At 36.3% G+C, this 17,681-nt stretch overlaps 2 protein-coding genes across 2 annotated transcripts; both read left to right on the top strand.

Moving 5' to 3' along the window:
* Window positions 1-6,297: 6,297 nt before the first annotated feature.
* LOC141838171 (uncharacterized) lies at window positions 6,298-9,513 on the top strand. The gene is made up of 9 exons (XM_074725579.1): window positions 6,298-6,557; window positions 6,644-6,848; window positions 7,060-7,150; window positions 7,268-7,410; window positions 7,568-7,811; window positions 7,941-8,045; window positions 8,406-8,588; window positions 8,681-8,885; window positions 8,986-9,513. The coding sequence occupies exons 1-9, from the start codon at window positions 6,326-6,328 to the stop codon at window positions 9,471-9,473; spliced, it is 1,896 nt and encodes a 631-aa protein (XP_074581680.1). The 5' UTR covers window positions 6,298-6,325; the 3' UTR covers window positions 9,474-9,513.
* Window positions 9,514-13,184: 3,671 nt separating this feature from the next.
* On the top strand, window positions 13,185-17,475 carry LOC141838162 (uncharacterized). The gene is made up of 10 exons (XM_074725569.1): window positions 13,185-13,312; window positions 13,848-14,112; window positions 14,199-14,403; window positions 14,615-14,705; window positions 14,825-14,967; window positions 15,121-15,364; window positions 15,491-15,595; window positions 16,275-16,457; window positions 16,549-16,753; window positions 16,852-17,475. Exons 2-10 carry the CDS (start codon window positions 13,881-13,883, stop codon window positions 17,337-17,339), a joined length of 1,896 nt encoding a protein of 631 aa, XP_074581670.1. The 5' UTR covers window positions 13,185-13,312; window positions 13,848-13,880; the 3' UTR covers window positions 17,340-17,475.
* The last annotated feature ends 206 nt before the right edge of the window (window positions 17,476-17,681 follow it).

Below are 17,681 nucleotides of genomic sequence, written 5' to 3'. Positions count from 1 at the left end.
TCTCAGTCTTAATCAGGACCCTTGGAAGGATCCGCATAGAAATTGCGCAAGTCGCCATGTGAAGCTCATAATTGCACGCATGTTTATAAGTTAAGATAAAAATAAATTCGTGTACTGTGTGGCCTGCTGGTGGAATCGGCTTCGCAATATGCCTGCTTATGAATCCATATAAATTTTCAATAATAATATTAAATTTCTTTTAATATTTTGCCATTTTTAATGTAAATTATGTTGTTTTTTTTATTATTATTTCACTTTTGCACATTATCATTCAATACTGCTGTTTTTTTAAACTTAAAAACAATAAAAAAAATAATCTTATGATGTGTCTTATAGTCATTTAAGAAGTTTTAACAATGTTTAGGATTTTATGGCATGTTTTTTGACAACTTTTAATTACGATAAAAAAAATCCAAACAAAAGAATAAAATTGTAGTCAAAGAAATGCTAAAATTAGCAACACGGAGTTACTCATAAGAGATTCATAATTATTTTTTACATCTTTTTACATTAATTTATTTATTTTTAAAATATATTTGACGTTAGGGTAATCAAGTGGAGGAGCCACAAGAATAAAAGCTTTCTTCCGATCTAGCTGTTCATCTCAAATAATAATTATATCTTTAGCCATACCGTAATAATCATATGCTTCACTAAATATGGTAAAAGTATTATTTTTTTGAAAAAACTTAAATAGGTTTGAAAAGTTAGTAGTTTCAAGTATTTATGGTAAACACATGCCCATCGTGATCAATTAAGTTCGATAGTACAGTAACACTAAATAGTCATTCCATACAGTACGGATTAGGGCAGAAATGTTTTTTTTTTAACTAGTTCGAAAAATATTTGATTTGAATTTGAAATGTTCATTCTATCATTCGTTTCCATTTATAAATAATGAATCCTTTCTTTGTTATCGTTGCGATATTCATTTAAGAATTTATTATTTATTATTTTAATTTATTCGATTTAATTGAATTTTTTTAGTTGTGTGAGTTGTTTGTGGGTGTGTTTTACGGCTTGGATTCATTAGCGTTCAGACTGAAAATAGTCTCTTGCCAAAGGCAAGGTAAGACTGCGTATAATGGATCCTTTCCCGGACCCCGCATGACGGGAGCTTCGTGCACCGGACTATCCTTTATTCATTAACGTTCGGAGTAGAAAGTAAAAAGAGCAGACGCGCGCCTGCAGAAGCAACGCGCGCGGGACGTTTGACTTGCAACAGACAGGCGGCAGGCCACCAAAATGGAACAGTAAATAAATTGGGCTGCTTCGCTGGACCCACCCTTGAACCGGTAGGAGGAGTTGCCACAAACAACAACATTAATTGGTGGAGAAAACAAAGCATGCTTGTCCTCTCCTCTACACCATCAATAATCAATCACCAGGTTTTTCGTTTCGAGTACTTTAATTTTCTATTACACGCTTAAACTGTCTAAAAACCAATCAAATTGAGTTAGCAAATATGTGTGTAATATAGTTCCAAATGATACAAATTTTACGATGAATTGGAATGTTATTTTCCTTTCTTGACACCGAATCCACATAACAGTGGTGGGGCAGAAGGCCCAGCCCACAATGGCGAAATCCATAGGTACATGGGCCCATGGGCTGAGCAGCCCATGGGCTTAGCACATATTTTTTTTAATAATATTTAATAAAAAATATTAACATTAATGATATCTATTCTATTCACTAGAGATTTTTTCATTAATTTTTTATTTTCAATATTAAGTATTTCCGTTGTGGGAACAATTCGAACAAGCAGCTTATAAACTAGCATGCAGTTGAAGTTTAGTAGCAAGGTCAAGCAGTGAGCTTAAGAAACTACTGACAAACTTAAGAAATCCTTGGCATTTCCACTCAAAGATAGAATTAAAGAAGTTGTAAGTTGGAATAAACTCTGGTTGAGTGCTAAACTTGTTTGATAAATTGAACTACCACTAATTAAATTGAACTCCATGTCGAACTACAACATCCTTGATTCAGAACATTGATAAAAAAAATCAGAAAACCAGTACTCGTAGATCAGAAATACAACGGAGGTTAATTGCAAAGAAAAAGTACTCATATTGAAATTGAAGATATATGCATCTCGAGCTGAGCCAAACCAAATCTTTTGGATAGGTTTGTTGGTGAAGCACTGAGCAATGTTTTTCATGTGCTCCCATTAGCAGATGAAACTGCCAGATAATCTGACTGGCTTCTTGTGCAGATATCAAACATCAGATCATGCTGGCAGCTTCATCTACTTGTGGTGCACTTCTTGGGAACATGAACGATCAACCAGCTAGCAGCATTACAAAGAAGCATGCATTCTTCAAGAGGAGGAAGAACAGACAGCTGTAGACTCATGCGATAAAAGCTAAGCTAGGATTAAATGGAAACTAGAAAATTCTTGTTGAAAAGACAGGTCTGGTACAAGGCTAATGGGGTGGCGAAAGGCATATGATAAAAGAAGCACAGAGAGAGAGAGAGAGAGAGAGAGAGAGAGAGAGAGAGAGAGAGAGAGAGAGAGAGAGAGAGAGAGAGCTTTAAATATTTTGGGGGTTTGTCATGCCAATGACAACGCCAATTTCATAGCCTGCAGGGAAGAAGAGAGCAATAATAAATTTAGAGGATGGTCCCAACTCCCAGGAAAAGGGAAATTGAAGGTCATGCCCAGGCCAGCAGCAGCCAGTGCATGCCACCACCCCAGAAGTGTGAACCAGAAGAGGGTAAAGAAGAAAAGACACTATATTCGTGTGAACTTTCTGATCACTTTTGGAGGACCCTCCCATGCATCTCCACGTTTCACTCGGAGGAAGAGGGAGTTGAGGGTCCATCCTTCACCTTTGAGAATGGAATCCCTGGAACTTCATTGCTCTCCACACAAATTTATTAGCTGAGACTTTAATATAATATTAGTAACTTGTTCTTCATCAGGAAAAGGCTGCTTAATTTTGTTTGCTAATAAATCTTGCATCTGGTGACAGTTGTTAGCTTAGAGTTATCAAACACTGACACTCTATATATAGTTAACAAGAACAATAATTATAGAAGAGACCGAAGAAGCAACTGCAGGTAATAGGGGCAACAGAACCAACACTGGCAAGTGAAGAAATTGTACAAACAAGAAAATACCATTATCACCACACCAAAAGGGATATATACATATAGGAAACTACTAATTACATCAATCATTTACAGCCTTGTAACCACTTTTTAAGGAAAGTACTCAGAGGACGGTATTAGATATATGGCATGTTCTTGATTGATTTATTGATTCAGAATTGTATGTTCTTCCTAACTTCAATCACCTTGAGTATCATCTGGTTGACTCATTTCATAGTTATGAGGTCATCTAACTTTGTCCAAACAGCTAACCTTTCCCAACATGATACAAAGTTTGCTTAGTTCATATAAAATTGATTTGGCTTTGGGCTCTTTTAAGGTTTTTTGACCTTAGTTGTTTAGTCATGCAATGTGTGCGTCAACAAAAATTGAAAGAAAAATCTCCAGGTTAACAACATAACAATACTAAGACAAACTGTTTAATTAATTAGCACTAATCAAGAGCTGATTACTGTTACTTCAGAACTTATATATTAGAAGCATATGATAGGATTGTTAAATAAGGATGCTAAGTCCTCAATGCTGTTACAAAAACCTTCTACACTTTGAATCGAATCAATTTTTTTGGTTGGCTCAGTGTAATGGTGATTCGCCAAACTTCTTATCTAAACAGCAAAACAATTTGTCAAGCACGCAATTCAAAGTTCCATCCATGAAACCAAGAGAGTCGATTATGTCCAAACCTAATTAGGCTACAATGATGTATGGATATGGACCACAACTACAGAATCTAACTAAACCTAATTGATTCTAATTAAACTTAATAAGATTACACAAAAGAGTTTCAAAAGGGCGCTTGAGGAACTGAAACTTGGCTCCACTGCAAGTTTTCCCTGATTCATGCAATTTTCATAAATAATGATGTAGAATGATATGATCAAGAAAATTCACATCTCAAGGTAAAGCTATGTTGTAACCATGTTATTATTGTTGCAAATATAGAATACCCTTCCTATCAACATTGTATGCTGTCAGGTGGTACACTAATATTGTAGAGAAAAATGTTATTTCATAGCATAATAGCATGTACATAAGAAACCCCATATATCGTAAACTAACCGAAATCATGCATGACTGAAAAAACCAGACTGTATAGGCTTATTTTGGTTGAAGATGACTCGGAGAAATCAGTGCTTGCCTTTAGTTTTAGGTCTTATGAAACCACAAAATGGAATTCCCTTTCTCTCTCTTTGATTATCTTTCCTCCCATAAAGGTAGTCCCTTAAAGCTACTCTGTTTTGTCTTCTTGATCTTTTGTCCTGTCTGTAGTCAAGTTCTTTGAGTTTCATTAGAACATATTGGATTTTCTGCAACTTGAGCTCCAAACTTGAGACATATATAGATCCCCACTTTGCCTGTTCTGAGATTTGCATTCTTTCTGTTTTATATGTATCTTCAGATTTGATGGTTCCATTATCTGGGGAACTGCAATGTTCAGCCATCAATTTCAACCTATTATTTGTATCTGTTAGCTCCAACATGCCACCTGCCTCCTCCAACTGTTTTTTCACAGAGTCATACCCATAACTTGCAGGAAGCTTATCTGCTTTAGAAATTCGCTTTTTCAGCTCATCTATGATTGCTTTTAATGCTAGTAGCCTTTGCAAATCAGAATCAAACCTTTTGTGGACCATGCTCCATTCTTGTTGTGATTCCAGTGATACTTTTGGAGAATCTAAATCGTCAACAATCAATTCTGCTGTGTTAATTTCCAAGGAAGGATTATATCTTATTTATTTCTCTATCTTCACTCTTAAAGGCAAAGAACTTGAAGCCTGATCAAGTTGAATGTCTTTGATCATTTGTTCACCTTTTAGATATCAAGACCACTTAGTATGAAAGGTCATCAGCCAGAATGGCCATTGTACACCTAAAAGACCTAGGCAGAAACATAAAATGAAAGGTTCTGGGTTATCAATTGAGAAAAACTATTATAAAAAATGAAGTTACTGCTCAGTCAAAACCATTAGAATAATGGCAACGAAATCGTTTTTAGAATCAGAAAAGCAACATTGGAATTCAAAGTAAAGAAAAATCAGTTTCCTCTTGAAATAAATTATAAGATACCTGTTCTGCTTGATCGTTGAATCGTTTAGCCTTTGGAACCGACATGATTTGTTCATCCAAAGAAATAATACCATCCCACAAGGAGTTCAGGGTTTATATATATTTTAATAAAAAGCATATTTTGAAAAACTAAGTCTTTCATAAATATATATAAAAATATGTGCTTTCAAAAATTTAAAATTTTATGCGGCCCTTTGAAAAATTTACTTGGCCACCAAGAAGTCATAGCATGCACGTGTTTTTTGGAATCATCACAATTTAGAGCTTTGTTTTCTTTGGGCAACTCAATAATTTCTTCTAAATTATTCCTTTAAAAAAAATTTTACAATGAGCAAGCATTTCGATGAATAATAATTCTATATTGACGTGGTCAAAGCGTGCCACATCCTGTAGATGGATTAATTTAACTACTTCGAGCCAAAAGAAACGTGATCAATTGGCAGACACAATGATACTATTATCACGTGACAATGCGGATCAAATCTTGAATAATCCTTTAAAAAAATAAAAAAAATTAATAAAAAAAAGTAAAAATAGTTCGATTTTCATGATTTATTATTTTTAATTATTATCAAATGATATTGAGAGACATTTAAGATGAATATTAGCACATTTTACAATGTGAATGAGCTAGAAGTTCTTTGGACGGATATCAAGAATTTCAAATTTGAACCTCAATTGTGATTATATTACAAGAGTGTTTTTTTTCCGATGGATAATGATTCAAAGAAAATTAATACTTTTTGATTTATTTTGATGACAAATATTTTTTTTTATAAAATTGAATTAATGGCTCCGAATTAATCGACTGAATACCAATTAATACTTTTTATGCACGTGGTCCTCCCATCAACACATTTTAAAATAAAATAAAAAATCTACTATCCTTGATTTTGAAATTTGAATTGCAAAGCACCTCATATTTTGTCCTCACATTTGACTTCTTTAAACCCTCTCGTTCCATCCTTTTAGTATTCAAATTTTTGTCCAGTTTACTCCAATTGCTACTGTAAGATTAGAACACTATTAGTGAACTAGTTGGTTTTGTTCAGGAAGGTTTTCTTGTAGATATTGCAAAGCTTTCTGTTCTTAAGCATTCTCTCTATTTCAGGAATAAGCAATTGGTGGAGCATTAAGGCATCAAATGAAGATGAAGATATTGCAAAGCCTTGTGTTCATTATTTTGACATTAACATGCTGGGGGATGGTTGTCGTAGCAGAGTATATGAAGTACAAGGACCCTAAGCAACCATTGAATGTTCGAATCAGGGATTTACTTGGTCGAATGACTCTCGCTGAGAAAATTGGTCAGATGTCACAGATTGAGAGAGAAAATGCAACGGCTAATCCTAGTGCCTTAAAGACCTACTTCATAGGTATAAATGTTTGTTTCTATTGAATGCTCTATAACAAATTACAAGATCGAAAGATAAAATTGTGGTGTGTTAAATATTTGGTACAGGTAGTGTTTTGAGTGGGGGAGGTAGTCCGCCTTCACCTCAAGCTTCTGTTGAAACATGGGTGAATATGGTCAATGGATTCCAAAAGGTTGCTCTCTCTACTCGTTTGGGGATCCCAATAATTTATGGTATTGATGCTGTCCATGGTCACAACAATGTCTACAGAGCCACTGTGTTTCCACATAATGTTGGACTGGGAGCGACTAGGCAAGTGAATTCATATCACAACAATTTGTTACTTGAATGGCAGTTCGCTTCTAATGTCATTCTTTTTTCTTTCTGTTCTTTGGTAGCTTATTGCACTCAAGAAATTTATAAATTGAACTTTATCTCCAAATTGCTTGTCCTATGTTAGATCCAATGGGAAAAAACATTAGTTGCCATTTCTCAGACTGTATATCATATCTGTGTGAAGCAGGGATCCAGCACTAGTGAAGAGAATTGGTGCAGCTACTGCTCTTGAAGTTAGAGCAACTGGAATTCCATATGTATTTGCCCCATGTGTGGCGGTAATGAAACCAAATCTACATTACATCCTGCTTCGAGATATGATCATGTTGCAACATGTTTCCTTATATTTAATTTCAACTGTTCTGATAAACTCTTTTATGGACTTGCATGTACAGGTTTGTAGAGATCCTAGATGGGGACGGTGTTACGAAAGCTACAGCGAAGATCCAAAGGTTGTTCAAGCAATGACTGAGATCATCCCTGGCTTGCAAGGAGATATGCCACCAAATTCTCGAGGAACTCCTTTTGTTGCTGGAAAGTAAGATATTCTGTTCATTGCAACATAATAGGTCAAATATTTCATCAGAAGCCCAATGATTGGGCTGCATTTTTTTTTTACCTCCCTCTATATGTTGAAGTCAATTAGATCATTATTGCAAAACTTGGTTAATAAGGAACAACTTGTGCATCTGCAGGAGAAATGTTGCTGCCTGTGCTAAGCATTATGTCGGCGACGGTGGAACATACCTAGGAATCAATGAAAACAACACCATTATCAGTCAACATGGACTACTTAGCATCCACATGCCTCCTTACTACAGTGCTGTCTCCAAAGGTGTATCCACCGTGATGGTTTCCTTCTCAAGTTGGAACGGAGTGAAGATGCATGCCAACCATTTTCTGATCACTGACTTTCTTAAAAACACTCTCCGTTTCAGGGTTGGTGAATGACAACCAAATGCCTGATATTTTACCATTTTGCTGATTCTTTAGGATGCTTGCTTGAAGACAAAGTTTTATATGTTTAGTTATAGTCATACTTATGGAAGTTTCTTCTTAATTTAACAGGGATTTGTAATCTCAGATTGGCAAGCTATTGACAGGATAACTAGCCCACCATTTGCAAATTACACCTACTCAGTCCTGACTGGAATCCTTGCTGGTATTGACATGGTTAGTGCTGAGGACTTTTCAAACATCTTTACCTTTGTTTTATAAGCACAATTAAGAGCAAAACTGCATGTGTTTTTGAAACTAATTCACCTCTCATTGGTTGAAGAAAATTCACTGAACAACTTGTGTGCGCTGGGAATCAACCTGTACTAGAAACATATGGTCATATGATAATATACTAGCTTTCTTCTGTTCTCTCTGCACATGCTCTCTGACCTCCTTGTGCTTGAGACCATACATAGATCATAGATCATGCAGTCATGTTAAACTTAAGTTTTGTCACAGCCCATGTTCTTAAGGTAACTGAATTGCAAAGTTATTGCAGTACTTACATAGTTATTTTGGCTGTCTTTCTGGCAGATAATGATTCCATATGCCTATACAGACTTCATTACCGATCTGACCTTCCTGGTCCAGAACAATTTTATACCCATTAGTCGAATAGATGATGCCGTGCGTAGGATTCTTCGCGTCAAGTTCACCATGGGCTTGTTTGAGAATCCATATGCCGATCTCAGTTTAGCAGATCAGCTTGGCAAACAAGTAACTATGTTCCTCAACTTTCATTCTTTCAGTTTGATGTCATAGTACTTGTGTTACTCCATTACTTAGATGATTCTCTTTGCGTCGACTAGGAACACCATGATCTAGCTAGGGAGGCTGTGAGGAAATCACTTGTGCTCCTGAAAAATGGCAAGTCTGCCAATGACCCACTGCTGCCTCTTCCGAAGAAGGCGAAGAAAGTCCTTGTCGCAGGTAGCTATGCTGACAATTTGGGTTATCAGTGTGGAGGGTGGACAATTACTTGGCAAGGGGAGAGTGGAAACAATCTTACAACTGGTAAAATGGATAAATAACAGATGATGTTGAATTGCCTTTTTCATCTTTCATGGCATATTCGAGCCACAATTCATTGTTTAAACGATCTCATCACTTGCAGGAACGACGATTCTTAATGCTATCAGGTCGACTGTTGATCCGAGCACCTCGGTGGTCTATTCCGAGAACCCTGAGCCAGGTTTCGTGAAGCACAACCAGTTCTCCTATGCAATTGTGGTGGTCGGAGAGAAGCCATATGCTGAAACCTTTGGAGACAATCTAAACCTTACCATTCCTTCCCCTGGTCCGAGTGTGATTCATAATGTGTGCAGCAATGTCAAATGCGTCGTCGTTCTAATCTCTGGGCGACCGCTGGTGATCGAGCCATACATTGGCACGATGGATGCTCTGGTGGCTGCATGGCTTCCTGGCACAGAAGGCCAAGGTGTTGCAGACGTGCTCTTTGGCGACTATGGCTTCTCAGGCAAACTTCCCCGGACATGGTTCAAATCTGTGAAGCAACTGCCGATGAACTTTGGTGATCCACATTATGACCCTCTCTTCCCTTATGGATTTGGCCTTACGACTGAGCCAGTGAAGAAATATTAGAGATTGCATTGGATATTCATCATAAATGTTCTATTTTATCTTGCTGCGAAACTGAAGTGGAATAAGGTTCTCTCAGATTTCAAATGCTTGAGACAGATGTTGTCCTATATTTATAAGACATTTTCTTTCTTTTTTTTTGTTAAGAATGACAAATATTAATAATTATATATTTCATTTGTTTGTTATATATGAGTTAATTAATATTTTATATTTAAAAATAAATAAATTAATTAATTATAATCCTTATTAAATTATCATATTTTATGTATTTAAAATATTTATTTTCATATTTATTATCGAGATAAATTTATAAAAAGGAGTTAAATTAATATAATTTTTTTCTCTGTGAAATTATTTTCTTCTTCGCTTTATCTACTCCGTTCTTAATTCCTGAGCGATTCGACGACATCAAATGAAGATGAAGATATTGCAAAGCCTTGTGTTCATTATTTCGACGTTAACCAGTCCATGCTCGTATTTGAGATGCATCAAACTTCAATCTAGTGATAGACTCTTCTTCTCTTGGATTAAATTGTTATAATCTCATACTCTCTTCTGTGTAGATCTTCTCTCATATCAGTTAACTGTGTCCTCAGGACATTGATTTTGTTCTTCAGTGCTTCTTCTCTTTGGTTACTTGCTTCCAGGTCCGTCATCAGTAGAACTTTCGCTCCTTGAATTTCATGATTTTCATTTTCCAAGGCAAACAGCTTTTCATTTTTTTTGTTTCAAGCTGCTTTTCAAGAGAATATTTATGCAATCCAAAATTGATGACATCCAAACCAACATGTCTTAGTAGGGTAGCAGTAACTTGTATCTGAAGATGCAGTTGTGTGCTATTACTCTCTGTTTCTGAAACAGAATCAAAAGGTTTTTTATTTCATATAAAATTATCTCTAAAATTTCTTCCATAGACCTGAACTCTTTCTCTATGGAAAGTGCTTTCAGTATAAGATTGATCCAATGAATTAATTTCTCATTATAATAACCAGACAAGGACATTATCTTTTTTGTTTGAATGAATATCTCCTGCTTATGCACTGAAATTAGTGTTTCTGCACTTCTGCATGCCTCTAGATGTTCTTGAGCTTCGAGGCAAAGAACCAAATTGGACTCTTTAAAATCAAACAAGCTGTTTTGCAGGATAAACTTTTCTACCAAAGCATCGATGAGATTGTGTTGTTCACATTGAAGCTGTTTCTCTTTATGATGATATTCCTCTTGCAGGGTAGAAATCTTATGTTCAGAAGTACATAGCAGATTTTTGTACGAATGGATGAGAGTTTCATGCTGTTCTTTTTCTAATTTCGAAGTATCTTCAAGCCTCTTCACCTGACCGATCATCAGATCCTCCTGTCTTAATAAATTCAAGTGTTTATCAAGTTCTTCTGCGACGGTTTGACATTATTTCAGGAAAAAGAAAATAATTAATAAATCTAATCAATTAAAGATTTTCTTTTTACAAATTAAAAATATTACATTTATGGATATAAATTAGAATATTGAAAAAACAACTACTCCATAATAATTTCTTATCCTCGTCTTTTATCAATATCCTATTCTAAATATTTCTATCGATACACTAATTCTATTATATTTTTTTACTTACTAAATTTTTAAAAAACAATATTATATTTTATATTTACCAAAAAACATATTTTTTCATTAAAAATATTTTTTTAAAATTATAAAAAAATTCTTCCGTTGTGCGTGATAATCTTGATGAGCCACTGATCGCGGCACCGACCTGGCCCAGGCTATCGTGCGAGCAGATCGAGCGGCTACGTAGTGCGGCAAGTTGGCCACGCAGCCGGTCGGATGGAGAATTTTTTTAATATATATTTTAATGAAAATAATATTTTGAAAAATAAAGTACGTGCAGCCGGTCTTACTTTGCCAGTGCCTACAAATCATCGCATGCACGTGCTTCTTAGAATCATCACAAATTTTCTTTGGTCAACTCAATATTTTTTATTTTTTTTTTAAAAATATATTATACATACATTTAAAGACAAACTTTTTTTAAAAAAATATTTTTCTATTAAAAACTATTTTAAAAAATTAAAAAAATTTTAGGAGATCATGCCACGACAAGTCGGCCTTGGCCAGCGATGGAGTCAAATAGCTAAGTAGTCCGGCAAGATGGCCATACAATGGCTCGCGGCTCGAATGAAGATTTATATATATATATATATATTTTAATAAAATGAATATTTTGAAAATTAAGTCTTTCATAAATATATATAAAAATACGTTCTTTCAAAAATTTAAAAATTTAAGCGGCCCTTTGAAAAAATTACTTGGCCACCTACAACTCATCGCATGCACGTGCTTCTTGGAATCATCCAATTTAGAATAATTTGTTCTAAATTATTCCTTAAAAAAAAATTATAATGAGCATTTCGATGAATAATAATTTTATATTGACATGGTAAAAGCGTGGCCCATTTTACAAATATAGGTCACGATGATTTATGTCTTTTTAAATAGTCGTGGAGCCAATAACATTTGAAGTGAATGTTATCGTCCCCGGGGCAATGGTGCAACGGTAGGACATCTGGGTTGTAATTCTTTCGATCCCCAGTTACGGCGTATTTGCAGGAATTTTCTTCCAAATGGGGAACACAATCAAAGGATGCTGGGCATCTGAATTGACCGCTGTATGCGCTTCCCGATTTACCCCCAAAGATGTGGCTACTGGGATTATCATTTTTTTTGAAATGAATGTTATCACATTTTACTATACGAATGAGCTAGAAGTTCTTCGGACGGATTTCAAAAATTTTGAATTTGAATTGCAATGCATTATAAGAATGATTTCACTTCAAAAATAATCAATTGAATACTCTATGTGAATTAAAAAAAAATTGGCCAGAAGTTTTTGCTGCTGCAAATAAATATTGATGCAGAATTCAAGAGAGTTCATTTAATTTGTTCCATGTCAATCTCATCAAATTATTCAATGAAAAATAGATCATACTCGTAATTAACAAGCAATAGAAACTCAAACTTATCATTATAGAAAATTAATCATGCTTTGACTGATTAAACTGACCTTGGATTTAGTAGTTGGTGCAGATGCTTAATTAGAAGCTAATCAATTGGGACAGCTCCGTGAGTTCATTGCAGGCGGGAACGCCATAACCAATTGTCCGCAATTATTATGCACGTGGTCCTCTCGATCATTTTTTCTACCAAGAAAAAGTCTTCATAAATCATCTCCCGATCCCTCTCATTTCCCACTGGAGATCTTCTTCCTCTTTCCTCCACCGACAAAGCTCGGTATAATCCTCTTTCTTTCTCTGTCTCTGTGTTTTTTCCCTTCTTTTTTTCCCCAATATTTTGTTACTTCATATTTCTTAGATTATCTGGAAATGTTTGACTCTGAAAGTGTATGATTAATTGAAGCAAAACAAGACAAAATGTGGGTGGGTTGCCCTTATCCTTGACCTTATGGCCTCATAGGTTGATTTTGCTCCCCCTTCATTTCGTGTGAAATGTGTTGTTACTTTTCTTGCAATAATCAATGAGGTTGAGAAGTTGTAATCAGGGATTACATCTTACATTTGGCCTTTGAAAATTATTTTTTTTCTGCATTTGGCCAAGCCGACAGCCTAAACGTCGGCTTGTGGTTTTATTTCATCGCATTCTTTGAACTTTTCTTCTCATGAGTTAGGTCTGTTATAAGTTTGTGGTTTGTGTTTCATTTCAACAATTTAAGCAAAATATTTGTGCTCAAACACTACATACTTCTTATCAGCTTTGACTTGCTGTTGTTGTTCTTATACTTATCTACTTAAGTTGATCCCGATCTTTGGCAAAACTTCAGAGAGATAAAGGTCAGAAAAGACACTTTTTCTTTGTTATCGGTTTCTCTGGAAATCTAAATATCTCATCATATAGATTATAAATTATCTATTAAGTTGGATACGTTACAATGCATTTTACCAACCAGAAGTTGCTTTCTGTCACCCAATTTTTCCTCAGAAAGAGTGGATTTTTTTGGTTCTTGAACACGTACATGCTCTATCAATTTTTCCTCAAACCAAGCACACCAACACATTTTAAAATAAAATAAAAATTCTATTATCTCTATCTTTGATTATGAAATTTGAATTGCAAAGCAACTCATATTTTGTCCTCACATTGGACTTCTTCTAACCCTCTTGTACCATCCATTTAGTATGTAAGATATGCATCATATTTTCTTGGCACTTCAAATTTTCGTCCAGTTTGCTCCAATTGCTACTGTAAGATTAGAACACTATTAGTAAACTTCTTGGTTTTGTTCAGGAAGGTTTTCTTGTAGATATTTGGAAGGATTGAAATTCTTTAGAGAAAAAAATGTTCTTTCTTAAGCATTCTCTCTTTCAGGAATAAGCAATTGGTGGAGCATTAAGGCATCAAATGAAGATGAAGATACTGCAAAGCCTTCTGTTCATTATTTTGACATTAACATGCTGGGGGATGGTTGTCGTAGCAGAGTATATGAAGTACAAGGACCCTAAGCAACCATTGAATGTTCGAATCCGGGATTTACTTGGTCGAATGACTCTCGCTGAGAAAATTGGTCAGATGTCACAGATTGAGAGAGAAAATGCAACGGCTAATCCTAGTGCCTTAAAGACCTACTTCATAGGTATAAATGTTTGCTTCTATTGAATGCTCTATAACAAATTACAAGATTGAAAGATTAAATTGTAGTATGTTAAATATTTGGTACAGGTAGTGTTTTGAGTGGGGGAGGTAGTGTGCCTTCACCTCAAGCTTCTGTTGAAACATGGGTGAATATGGTCAATGGATTCCAAAGGGTTGCTCTCTCTACTCGTTTGGGGATCCCAATAATTTATGGTATTGATGCTGTCCATGGTCACAACAATGTCTACAGAGCCACTGTGTTTCCACATAATGTTGGACTGGGAGCGACTAGGCGAGTGAATTCATATCACAACAATTTGTTACTTGAATGGCAGTTCACTTCTAATATCATTCTTTTTTCTTTCTGTTCTTTGGTGGCTTATTGCACTCAAGAAATTTATAAATTGAACTTTATCTCCAAATTGCTTGTTCTATGCTAGATCCAATGGGAAAAAAAATTAGTTGCTATTTCTCAGACCGTATATCATATCTGTGTGAACCAGGGATCCAGCACTAGTGAAGAGAATTGGTGCAGCTACTGCTCTTGAAGTCAGAGCAACTGGAATTCCATATGTATTTGGTCCATGTGTGGCGGTAATGATACCGAATCTACATTATATCCTGCTTCGAGATATGATCATGTTGCAACATGCTTCCTTATATTTAATTTCAAGTGTTCTGATAAACTCTTTTTTATGGACTTGCATGTACAGGTTTGTAGAGATCCTAGATGGGGACGGTGTTATGAAAGCTACAGCGAAGATCCAAAGGTTGTTCAAGCAATGACTGAGATCATCCCTGGCTTGCAGGGAGATATGCCACCAAATTCTCGAGGAACTCCTTTTGTTGCTGGAAAGTAAGATATTCTGTTCATTGCAACATAATAGGTCAAATATTTCATCAGAAGCCCAATGATTTGGCTGCATTTTTTTTTACCTCCCTCTATATGTTGAAGTCAATTAGATCATTATTGCAAAACTTTAATAAGGAACAACTTGTGCATCTGCAGGAGAAATGTTGCTGCCTGTGCTAAGCATTATGTTGGCGACGGTGGAACATACCTAGGAATCAATGAAAATAACACCATTATCAGTCAACATGGACTTCTTAGCATCCACATGCCTCCTTACTACAGTGCTGTCTCCAAAGGTGTATCCACCGTGATGGTTTCCTACTCAAGTTGGAACGGAGTGAAGATGCATGCCAACCATTTTCTGATCACTGACTTTCTTAAAAACACTCTCCGTTTCAGGGTTGGTGAATGACAACCAAATGCCTGATGTTTTACCATTTTGCTGATCTTTAGGATGCTTGCTTGAAGATTACTAAGTATTTATATGTTTAGTTATACTTATGGAAGTTTCTTCTTAATTTAACAGGGATTTGTAATCTCAGATTGGCAAGGTATTGACAGGATAACTACCCCACCTCATGCAAATTACACCTACTCAATTGTGACTGGAATCCTTGCTGGTATCGACATGGTTAGTGCTGATAACTTTTCAAATATCCTTACTTACCTTTGTTTAACTACAAAAAAAAAACTGCATATGTTTTTGAAACTACTTTTTTCCTCCTGTTTTATTGATCACTATGAACTATTCTTGTTGCTGTTGAATCAGCCCGGATATCACTTGTTCGGGTTGAGGCTACTTTGACACGGCCAATCGGTATCAACACCAATGAGTTACCTCCTCTAGGTCCAAACAACCAACTGAATAGATAGGACGCCTTTCTTGGCTTCTCAATTCTCCCCTTTGTAGACCAATACTCAATAAATTCACCTCTCATTGGTTGAAGCAAATTCATTGAACACCTTGTGTGCCCTGGGAATCAATCTGTACTAGAAACATATAGTCATATGACAAAATGACTTGTGTCTAAACCACACAAACTTTCCAATACGAGAGAACATTAAAAAAAACCTGGACAAACATAATGTGCCATCCTTCTTTCATCTGCACAAGGTCTCTGACCTTCATGTGCTGGAGACTATACATAATAGATCATGCAGTCGTGTTAAACTTATCATCACAGCCCATGTTCTTAAGGTAATTGAATCACAAAGTTATTGCAGTACTTATATAGTTTATTCAGAATCACAAATTTTCTAACATCTCCAGATTTATTCTCTCTTATATTTTGGCTTTGTCTTCCTGGCAGATTATGATTCCATATACCTATACAGAATTCATTACTGATCTGACCTACCTGGTCCAGAATAATTTTATACCCATTAGTCGAATAGATGATGCTGTGCATAGGATTCTTCGAGTCAAGTTCACCATGGGCTTGTTTGAGAACCCATATGCTGATCCCAGTTTAGCAGATCAGCTCGGCAAACAGGTAACCAACTCCCTTAACTTTCATCCTTCAGTTTGATGTCATAGTACTTGTGTTCCTCCGTAACGTAGATGATTCTCTTTGCTTCAACCAGGAACACCGCAATCTAGCCAGGGAAGCTGTGAGGAAATCACTTGTGCTCCTGAAAAATGGCAAGTCTGCCAATGACCCGCTGCTGCCTTTTCCGAAGAAGGCGAAGAAAGTCCTTGTCGCAGGTGCCCACGCTGACAATTTGGGTTATCAGTGTGGAGGGTGGACACTTACTTGGCAAGGGCAGGGTGGAAACAATATTACAGATGGTAAAAAGGATAGATCTGTTTAATCGGCTTTCCAATCTGAATTTCATTGGATATTCGAGCATCAATTCATTGTTTAAACGATCACACATCACTTGCAGGAACGACGATTCTTAATGCTATCAGGTCGACTGTTGATCCGAGCACCTCGGTGGTCTATTCCGAGAACCCTGAGCCAGGTTTCGTGAAGTACAGCCAGTTCTCCTATGCAATTGTGGTGGTCGGAGAGCTGCCATATGCTGAAACCTTCGGAGACAATCTAAACCTTACCATTCCTTCCCCTGGTCCGAGTGTGATTCATAACGTGTGCAGCAATGTCAAATGCGTCGTCGTTCTAATCTCTGGGCGACCGCTGGTGATCGAGCCATACATTGGCACGATGGATGCTCTGGTGGCTGCATGGCTTCCTGGCACAGAAGGCCAAGGTGTTGCAGACGTGCTCTTTGGCGACTATGGCTTCTCAGGCAAACTTCCCCGGACATGGTTCAAATCTGTGAAGCAACTGCCGATGAACTTTGGCGATCCACATTATGACCCTCTCTTCCCTTATGGCTTTGGCCTTACGACCGAGCCAGTGAAGAAAAATTAGAGATTGCATTGGATATTCATCATAAATGTCCTATTTTATCTTGCTGCGAAACTGAAGTGGAATAAGGTTCTCAGATTTCAAATGCTTGAGACAGATGTTGTCCTAGATTTGAGATGCTTGAGACGGATGTTTTGTAATGAGGATATTTAAAAAAAAAATACTTATTATAGCATTTATTGCAGAGGTATTTTTAAGTTATAACGAGCGTATCAAGCGGCAGCCGCGCCTCCATCCCATCTGAAGTGTCTTTTGCAGAGGATCATCGGTCTCGTAGCAGACACGATATACGATATCTACGCCAATTACGCAGTGGAAGCCGGCATTCGAATCGTTTCATGATCA

This window comes from Curcuma longa, chromosome 1, assembly GCF_044706935.1.
Source record: "Curcuma longa cultivar G26 ecotype Majalengka, Jawa Barat chromosome 1, ITB_CL_G26_1.1, whole genome shotgun sequence".
NCBI lineage: Eukaryota > Viridiplantae > Streptophyta > Magnoliopsida > Zingiberales > Zingiberaceae > Curcuma > Curcuma longa.
Note: the sequence above shows the minus strand (reverse complement) of the source record. Positions and strands in the feature narration are given on the sequence as shown.

Bases quoted from the DNA above. Each gene is read 5' to 3' on its own strand.
- LOC141838171 (XM_074725579.1), top strand. From the start codon at position 6,326: ATGAAGATGAAGATATTGCAAAGCCTTGTGTTCATTATTTTGACATTA. The intron at 7,812-7,940 runs GTTGGTGAATGA...TTAATTTAACAG, and splicing joins AAAACACTCTCCGTTTCAGG to GGATTTGTAATCTCAGATTG. The intron at 8,589-8,680 runs GTAACTATGTTC...TGCGTCGACTAG, and splicing joins CAGATCAGCTTGGCAAACAA to GAACACCATGATCTAGCTAG.
- LOC141838162 (XM_074725569.1), top strand. From the start codon at position 13,881: ATGAAGATGAAGATACTGCAAAGCCTTCTGTTCATTATTTTGACATTA. The intron at 14,113-14,198 runs GTATAAATGTTT...TATTTGGTACAG, and splicing joins CTTAAAGACCTACTTCATAG to GTAGTGTTTTGAGTGGGGGA. The intron at 15,596-16,274 runs GTTAGTGCTGAT...TCTTCCTGGCAG, and splicing joins TCCTTGCTGGTATCGACATG to ATTATGATTCCATATACCTA.